Below are 9,407 nucleotides of genomic sequence, written 5' to 3'. Positions count from 1 at the left end.
AAATTGGCACTTTGCATACATTTTAGAAGTCCACCACTGCATTTTGTCATCGTGTTTCACCCTCACTGCGTCAGGAAATGACCTTCTTCGAGCACCGAAACCTGAGATTATGGTTAAATTGGAATGTAGTGCCTGAAAAAGTAATTAAACTTAAGAAAACTGTCGTTCGAACTACCTGAAATGTCAAAATTTGACATATTCACGGTTCCAATGTCCATATCATCAACCAACTGGGCGTAGTCTTTGTTTGATCTTGTGAACAGCAGAAATTTTGTGTTGATGGTCTCAGGAGCTTGCGGAAGCCACATCAGCAGGTTTACAAATGGCGGATTGTGGCTGAAACATCCATACTTTTTATAGCAGACTTTGCTTTTTGTCTATGAAGGATAGGGTAAGAAAGGAAGAATCAACTTAAAATTGAATAAGACTTCAATTTCATGAAGGTAGATTATGAAACAAACCAAACAGCTACTACACTTTTTGTATCAGGTAAATCCTAGTGTGCGCTCATTCCTTTGTTACTGATGTATCCATCTCTCTCACTCTGTTTTCTTTTCATTTGTTTAGTGCTAAAACTAATCCAGCCTCAACATCGACAATATATCCAACTGAAGATCTTCGAAATAATAGACTGCGAGCAGTCTCTTTTACAGTTCCATTAGAGCTGTTTTCAAATGAGTGTCGTAAAACCACTTACTTTGGCCAATCAAAAAGGACAGAGACAATCCAGTAAACCAATCAAAACTCGAAGTAATTACAAGTAGCCGACACAAAGCGCGGGAAAATGTGCACGCGCGAGCCACGATTGGTTTTGGTTTCACTTCTGATTGGTTGAAAAACTGGCGCGAGAACTTTGAATCAATCACTGAGTGAAGTAATGCAAAACCAAAGTAATTCGCTAATTACTTTCGACAGTCAATTGAAAACCGCTCTAGCATCGGTAATTACAAGCAATTAATTCTGAGTACAATAGAACTTTCTGCTTTCTATGAGTCGTCCGTGCATTGAATGAACTATTGTTTGATTCTAATAGTTCAGATTAAGTCGCTTACCGCTTGAGTGGTCGAATAAGAAGAGGAAGCCCAAAATTATCAAGAAGTTATATTTCTTCATGGCGCCGATACCAAGGGATAACCTAGTGATAATGGACAATAGTTGGATAAACGTTTTTTTTTTGCGGCCCTTTTAAGTGATACTTAAGTTATAATGCTTACAACTTTGTCTAAAAGTTGAGAAAGTAATTTTTTTCTTACTTGTTTTTAATATTAATTTTGTTGTAAGGAGTGGTTAAAATGCATGTGTACGGTTACGCTGATATTCATTGAGATTAGAATAAAAGGAAAGAACAATTCCAGAAAATGAGAACCATGAAATCACCCCTAGTACTGCATCGGATGTTTTCGGGATGTGAGAGGCAAACGCAATGGTCTTCTAAGAGTCACCTCCTAATAGAAATAGTTTTATCAACGTGTCTCTTCCCCAACGATGAAACGTAAACTGTTTGACTAAGTTGCACGAAGCGTGAGGAAATAGGAGGCGAATGGGCCCTTCGCCATTTTGTTTAACCTTGAACAGGCCTTGGTTATTCAAAGGTTGGATAGTGCTATCCAACGGATTAATCTCTAACCAGTGGATAGTGCAATTAGTTTCCCCAATACTTATCCGCTGTGTAGTGATGCATCTGTTGCATAGCGATATCCAACGTTTGAACAACCAGGCCCGGGACTCCATATTCAACTTGTCCAATTAGGAAAAAAAATTAAATTACTTACTTAAATAAGATTTGGCTTCAGTCAACTTTGGAGCTCATCTGAAGTTTTTTTGTTTAATTTTTTTTGTAATTGGGCAAGAGAGAGACTGTAAGGGATATATACATAAGACATACGAAAAATGCAAGGCATCTTTATATGTATGTTAATAAAGCATATTATATGTTTTAACCCTTATCACCTCAAATTCTAGCACTCTTATTGATCACCATTACTGCTCTCATCCTGAGCACGTCTTAAGTATAACATCACCATCATTTGGACTCAGCGATCACAACCCTACTATTTGGGTTCGCAAACAAAATGCAAATTTGAAATCCACCAAGAAAGCGCACTTTACTGTCACATACCGTCCTTTAAAGAAATTGAATGCTGATAGCCTCATTAAAGATTTAAATGAAGTACCTTGGACCGTCCTTGACACCTTTGACAATGACCCAGATGAAATGTCAACTTGGGAAGCCCTTGTACTCGATGTGGTAGATCGACACGCTCCACTTAAATCAGTCAGAGTTAAATCTATGAAGAAACCATCATGGCTTTCAGATCAAATTCTCACAGTTATCAAAGACCGCGATCGGCTCAAGAAAGATCTCGAAAAAGGACGAATCCAAAAAGTATCTTTTAATGCTGCTAGAAACAAAGTAGTTCAACTTATTGAAAAAACCAAAAAAGAAGCGGTTGTTAATGAAATAGAAAACAGCAAATTGAACTCCAGAGTCCTATGGAAGACCTTAAAGAGCATTTTCCCTACTAATGCAAGACAGTTGAGTCGAATAAACTCTGTAACCAAAGACGGAACCAGTCATACTACCCCGGAAGAAATATCCAACGTATTCAACGAGGATTTCATCTCTATTGCTGATAACATCATTGATAAGACCATCAATACAGAACCCGATCTGACTAGTTTGGTGGATTTCGTAAGACGTAACAAAGCTGGCAACTCTGCAGAATTCAGCATACCCACAATTTCAGATCGCGAAGTTTTAGAGATCATCAAATCACTCCCATCAAATGTTGCAACCGGACTTGATGGAATCAGCCCCTTGTTGTTAAAATTAATCGCTCCTGCAATTGCTCCAAGTGTAGCAAAAGTAATAAACTGCTGCATAATTAATAGTATCTGCCCAGCTCAGCTCAAACTGGCTCGTGTCACTCCGATTTACCAACAGGGGAGTAAAAACGATGTTGACAATTACTCACAATTACTACTCACAATTTATTGTCAGATGTAGATTCTCCAGTCAGAGTCAGCTCCGGTTAATGAGAGAGAGGGGATTGAGCTTGTCGAAACAGAATCAACGGTGAGAGAAGAGGATGATGTCACTCCTGGACCTCAGAATGCTGATTCATTGGGGTAGATAACAAACACCAGCCTGATGAAGTGACGGAGCCTGAACCTCACGCGGATGACAATAAGCCAGAGGATGTCAGCCGTCAAACAATGGAATTGACTGTACAAGGCATATCCGAAGCAGATCTCAGTGTTCTTGGGAGTCCATCCAGGCAGCGAAAGCCACCAAGTCGGTACGAGACTTGGTTATTATTGGCCGGTAATGCTTGGGGACCGATGGACATTTTGGAACAGGCGAGGCAACTACACAAGTTCACACATTTAAATGTCGCGTTTTTCCTGAGAACTGTGGATAATGTCATGTTAATTAGAGATGTTAGTTAGAGACTCACTCTGTTGTGTCAATTTAAAGTTCTCTTGAGTTTACCCGAAAGTGATTTGCGCAGTGGACAAGCACTGGGACAGTGCTAATAAAAGGGGAAGTGGTGTAGCGTAGGCGATCGCCACAGGTACCTCCCTTAGTAACGATTGTAGTCGCGTGACGATGGTGCAATAACGGTGAGCGGAGTGTTCTGTTAACTGTTGATCGACATATGAAAGCTTTTCAAGTATTCGGTTAGAAGTCGATAGCAGAGAAATTGATCGACAGTTTTCAGCATAAGTTAGCATACCTGAGTTTTGCAGGGTAAAGCCCACTGAGTAAGTATACATAGAGGATATTACATGGCTGTGGCCAATTTCTTTTTCAATTTGTTGTAGTATGATTGGGTCAAAATTAAAAACTGACTGTAATGGTGGCTGAAGATATTCCGAAAAAGTAGGAGCAACATCCGGAATATTTGCAAGTTGGTACCCTATTAATGAGACGTTTTTATTGCGGAGCGTATTACCAATCATTTTAGGGTCATGTGTAGGGAGGGCATCGTGCTTATTTAAACGATTAAAGCCAATTCTCTCATATTTCTTTGACTTCTTTGCATTTCCTAGTAATTCATTGATACCTTTCCATGTTGACTTTATATTTATAATATGAGAATCAAAAAAGCTTTGATTAAACGTTGTTTTCTTAATCGAAGAAGAGTTGTCAACTTATCTCGATGTAATTTATATTTTTGCTAGTCCGATTGAAAACAATTTATTCTTCACCGTTTATAGACTTAAGACTTATGTTTACATCGCAATTACAGGAAATCTCCTTCCATTTAATTGCGCTTAAATCAGTGAATTTATCCGCATTGAAGTTCGAAAAATCCCTTATTTTTTCTTGTTTATTTCCATTAGATTTTTTGCTTACGATCATGCACACTTAAAGTGCCACGATGATGAAAATCACATCTTTTCTATTGAAGCCATTTTAAGACATAAATAAGTAGCCTGCATGAGAAGAAAAATGCTCTTGACTATTTTCAAATATCTCTTTTTGTTCCAGAGATATTCAAGAGTTTAAAATATGCAAATTAGCCAAGTGATGACATCTACACTCAACCAAATTTTGATCAAATATGATGAAAGAGGATATCTCAGCCAATTTGCATCAGAAATGTTTGATTCTTTGCAGTAAGATTCTACTAAATGTGCTCCACAATTTGAGCTTAATTTCGTTACCATGGCAACATACTGGGTTCCAGACCTCTCCAATATTAAATGCATTTCTGGCCACCTTTGGTGTTCTATTTTCATATTTGCAAATGGTGCCTTATATGCATGATCCAACAAACATATAAATATGTTAGCTTGAGTTTGTGGTCTTGTTTAACGTTTTTCGAGCTGAAAATCACTTGAAATCAAGTGGGTGAAGACTGGAAAACAGCGAGTTGCCATGGGAACACCATTTTTTTATAGCCGTAAGTGTGTTTTCTGTAGAACTATTAGCCTACCAAGTTTCAATGAATGGTCTGCGCTGCAAATTGGCGAAGATCTATTTATGTCTGTATTTATATACTTGATGTACTATTGGGTTGAGTGTATGACTGATCATAGTGGCACTTTAATATAGAAGTGTTAAAATGATCGGCTGTATCGCTAACTATGTTGCCACTGGAAATATCATGAATCAGGTTATTTGTAAAGGTATTGTCGATTAAATTCTGACTGAGGTACCATATACATATAGTCGTGTTGGTTACAGAAAAGCTCAGTCTCGACCCCAGAGCTCTTCTCTTGACTGATCATGGAGAGAAGAGCTCTGGGGAACCCTATTGTGAACTACAATCAAAATCGTCTCTAATTGGTGCATTCATGTTAGCACGAGGAGTGAGCTGTCTCCGTAAGGTGCAAATAGCCAATTTTTGGCCATAAAAACCCTACGGCGCATGATCTCCTACATAGAGTTTCCTAGAGCCTTGGGACGTTCGGAGGCTCTGGTGACGAGTGTGAGAAAAGCATTGCGTGTATTGCAATAAGATTAAGCTAATTTAATTTTTTTGTATTTCAGCAAGTCAATTGAAATCTCCCATGAGACACGCATAGGTGTAATCGGCGCACTCAAATGGAGACAAATTAACTTCCGAATAAGGATTTAGAGTTGGATTTTCGAGTTAAATTGCGAGTTTGATTTTCACTCGTTACAGGTCATTGTTTTTCCTTTTGAAAAGAAACCCAAAACCCTGAATTTGGCTTTCCCTAGGCGTAGCCAAATTGAGCGTTTCAGGTTACTTTTCAAAAGGAAAAACAACGACCTGCAATGAGTGACGCGTGAAAAGCGACCTGTGTTTTAGACCTCCACGGAATATTTGCTCTCAACGTTTTATATTTTGGACCTTTACAGAAACATTTCGGGGTTAAAATTAAAATACTAAGAATTGGTGCTTCTGGGGAAATCAAGGTTATTTTTAGCCCGGAAAAAAAGACTTTAAATGGGTCGAAAGCTTTTTAGGGGTGTGGCTAGGAAAAGATCTTGATAAAATCATAAAAGCAAACCAGTAAAGAGTCAAAATTACTTGCCGCCCTGAGGAGATTAAAACCGATATTTTCACAAAGTACCCTAGTGACAATTTGTAAGTTATTGACCCAATTGCTTCTTGATCATTGTATCGGTAATGGCCTCAGTCAAAAATTAGAGAAATTAAAAGATCGTAGGTATAATAATGGGGTTTGATTTGGATGTCAGATCTGCCCAGATTCTTTTTGTCCTTAAATGGAAAAGCTGATAGACGTGAAAAATTAATATTTCATGGTCAAAAACAGTGAATAACATTGTACTCGAATAGACCAATTTCGATATATTAAAATTCAGGCCTAAACAAAAGGCATCATCTCGAGGCTCTGGGGAATAAATATAAGGATTTGTACGAGTTTATTACCCAGAGCTTCGAGATGATGCCTTTTGTTTTGGCCTGAATTTTAATTTATCGCAATTGGTCTATCCCCGATTGAAAAATTCCGCCAACGTAAATATCATACACCGCCTTAACCTTTTGGGCTCCCAAAAGAGCCTGTTTATTCCAAGGCCAAACACTGAGGCCCTGAAAAAAAGTTTTCGTTATAGGGGAGCAGTCACATGGACCCACTTTTTAAGCACGATATACTATTTTGGCAAACTCGTTTCATAGTACGTGTTAATGTACGGAACACTCTTTCGTAACTCTCAAATCATGTTTATTCAGATTAATATACATGCAATTTCTTACAAGGAAAGAAGGATTTAGTTTTGGAACGTTTAAAGCATCAAGCTTCCCTCCCTGAAATAAAATAAAAAGCATTTAAGAAGTGTGTTCGAAACATACATGTACATCTTATGTCTTAACTAGTGGTTTTGGTTCTTATTTTGGTGCTTGTACCACTACAATGGAGCCGGTCTGTTCTTTATTTCTTTTGTTGGTGTTTATCAAGTCACAGAACTAAGATTTGTCTGCTGGGGTATACAAGTCCGTAATTACCGATTGGGCTGCACTATAAAATGAATAGTAATTATCATCGGGGTTCAGAAAATGCCTTGCTGCAAGGTGCGATCGACAAACAAACTTCTCTCCAGAATATTGTCAAACCTACAATCAACTCACCACAAAATGGTTCGTGAGAGTTTGTAGTCATAAAGTACGTTCCGTTCTTGTTGGTTTGATCAGCAGCATAACCCAAAGTTGGACATTCACCATCGCATGTGGTGCAAAATCCTAAAAGATACCGCAGGTTGGTCTTGCATGGATATGCTTTCCACGAACACTTGTTCTGCACCGATGCTATATAGTATTCTGCAGACCTGAGGTGATTACACCCAATGGTGTTGAAGACGTCTGTTTAAGAAAATGTAGGGAAAGCTTTCTTCATTTAACCGTTGAATGGCATAGTTACTGGAAAATAACAATTTCCTTTTAAAATTGCGGTTGCAAGATGGGCAATTATTCTTATGTCGCGCACAGAGGCAATTGACCATTTTACAGTTGTGTGCTTTGTCACTTAGCCGATGAATGAAAGTGAAGCTACAGTTGACCTTGCTTGAAGCCGTTTTCTTTCAATTAAAAGATTAAGTATCATGTTCATGGCAAACAGCAAACGTCGGACTAAAATTTACGTTTTGCCAAAAATGGAAGAAACTCGTTTGCTACGAGCTCATTTCTTGCTTGTTACCAGCAAGTATCAAGTGACTTTTCAAAAGAGAGAGACGAGTTGGAATAGAGAGTGTCTAATCGGCGTGGGTGGGTGGGTCGTGGGTCCCTAACCCTAACTTTTTTTATCAACGACTGGAGATTCTCGAAACAGACAAGACCTAAGACAAATTTGGACCAAGCACTGAGAGAGCTTATATACATATTTTTTTATCTTCAAACAAACACGACCCACGATCCACCCACCCACGCGATTTAGCCTCATCCGTTGGAATAATATGACCATTTTCACGCTTTCATGACAAGCAGCAGCCCACCGTTTCGCGTTTGCCGTTTCGCGTAAACGCGAACCTTAAACTAATATTGTTGGGCATGATTGTGCGCACTAAACGGTCTCTCCGTAAAGTATCCACAGTAACAACCACGACTGGAGTCTGGGACTGAATACCAGGCCTCTTGTGAAGCTTGTTGAACCGTTTCCCCTCCCCAGCAATCAACATCGTTCAACAAAATCGAGCAGATGTTGAAGTCTTTTACCCGGGCTTGGAAGCCAGGCAATTATTCTTCTGTCGACTACAGAGGCAATTAGATTATCGGTGACTTGTGACTAACATATGTTTTACGAAATAAGATTGTTGCACGCATAGATTGGATTTTTTTGCTTGTATTTGAACTTTTTTACAAAAGCGTTGTTTTAAGTAAAGCGCTCTTTGGACTATTTGAAGGTTTGCAGTTTTGGTAGCAGAAAATATTGCACGATACTTGTATTTTAGTAAACTTACCAAGTGGGTTAGATAGACAACCCGGCTGTAGAGATCCTCCATTTGGAAAAAAGTCTATATGACCAACAGTTTGTGGAGTCCCTACGAATGGTCCATTGGTATGGACGACGTCAACACGTTTAGCATCAGTTGGGTCTAAACGAACATCTGGATCCATGTATGAAAAGTACTTGCCAGCAGGATCTAAACCTAAATATTAAGATTAAAAACGTTGTCTAAAATTCACTGGCTTATTGAGACGAGTTTGAAGACAGAATGCTTAGAACTAGACCATTAGCTAAATAGAACCACATCCGCGATCAGGAGGTCACAATGGGTAAGGACAACGATTAAATTGTTTTCCTCGTTTTTTGGTTTGGGTTTAGGCTTACAGGTTCGCTTTACTACGGGACAGTTTCATAAAAAGTAAGAAATAGTACGGAATCCGGTTAACGGCAAATGATTTTGTTAGTCTTGTTTTTAGTCGAAAGCGTATCGATCTGATAGCAAAATGACGGCGAATGAAAACATGTAAATGGCAAAGCACAATTTTTTTTTTGGGGGGGGGGGGGGGGTACGAATAATTAAGCTATACCAAGTTGAGAATTTGAGCAGCGTGTTTTACCGCTTTCTTTAATCAACACCAGCCGGCCCTCTTCATTGCCATCAATATTAAGTAGGTGAAGCTCAGTTACCTGTAATGCGGCCAAGAACCATGTTACTCGCTCGAAGACGCCTTCCAGTATATCCGGCAATTTGAGCACCAAGGCTGAATCCAATAAAGTAGAAATTGTCAGCCAACTTTCTGGAACCACCGTTGAATTCAATTATGAGCTTTATCAGTTCCGCAGCCTGTGCCCCAACTAATCGAGTGTTTCCTGAGGACTGCTCATACAGAGATTTAGAACCACCGGACCAATCTATCACTATAACGTTGCAATCTTCTCGCTCTAGAAGCGCATCTTTTAGTTTGTATACCCAATTGTTATGCCCACCTCCATCCTCTATTTAAGAAAAAAAAAACCCGATTTATAAG

The 9,407-nt window shown here is 39.0% G+C and overlaps 1 protein-coding gene across 2 annotated transcripts in view; it reads right to left on the bottom strand.

Moving 5' to 3' along the window:
* Positions 1 to 6,648: 6,648 nt before the first annotated feature.
* LOC138015413 (pancreatic lipase-related protein 2-like) overlaps positions 6,649 to 9,407 on the bottom strand; it is a 12,093-nt gene continuing 9,334 nt past the window's right edge. For both annotated transcript variants that reach the window (XM_068862437.1, XM_068862438.1), the window contains 4 exons: positions 9,067 to 9,375; positions 8,393 to 8,581; positions 7,068 to 7,298; positions 6,649 to 6,746 (listed from right to left, as the gene is read on the bottom strand). In XM_068862437.1, coding sequence (XP_068718538.1) covers positions 6,733 to 6,746; positions 7,068 to 7,298; positions 8,393 to 8,581; positions 9,067 to 9,375 — 743 coding nt within the window. In that variant the 3' untranslated portion in view covers positions 6,649 to 6,732. The remainder of the gene's footprint in view (positions 6,747 to 7,067; positions 7,299 to 8,392; positions 8,582 to 9,066; positions 9,376 to 9,407) is intronic.

Source organism: Montipora capricornis, chromosome 9 (genome assembly GCF_036669925.1).
Source record: "Montipora capricornis isolate CH-2021 chromosome 9, ASM3666992v2, whole genome shotgun sequence".
Classification (NCBI taxonomy): Eukaryota; Metazoa; Cnidaria; class Anthozoa; order Scleractinia; family Acroporidae; genus Montipora; species Montipora capricornis.
The sequence above is the reverse complement of the archived record's forward strand: the minus strand, read 5'-3'. Positions and strand labels throughout refer to the sequence as shown.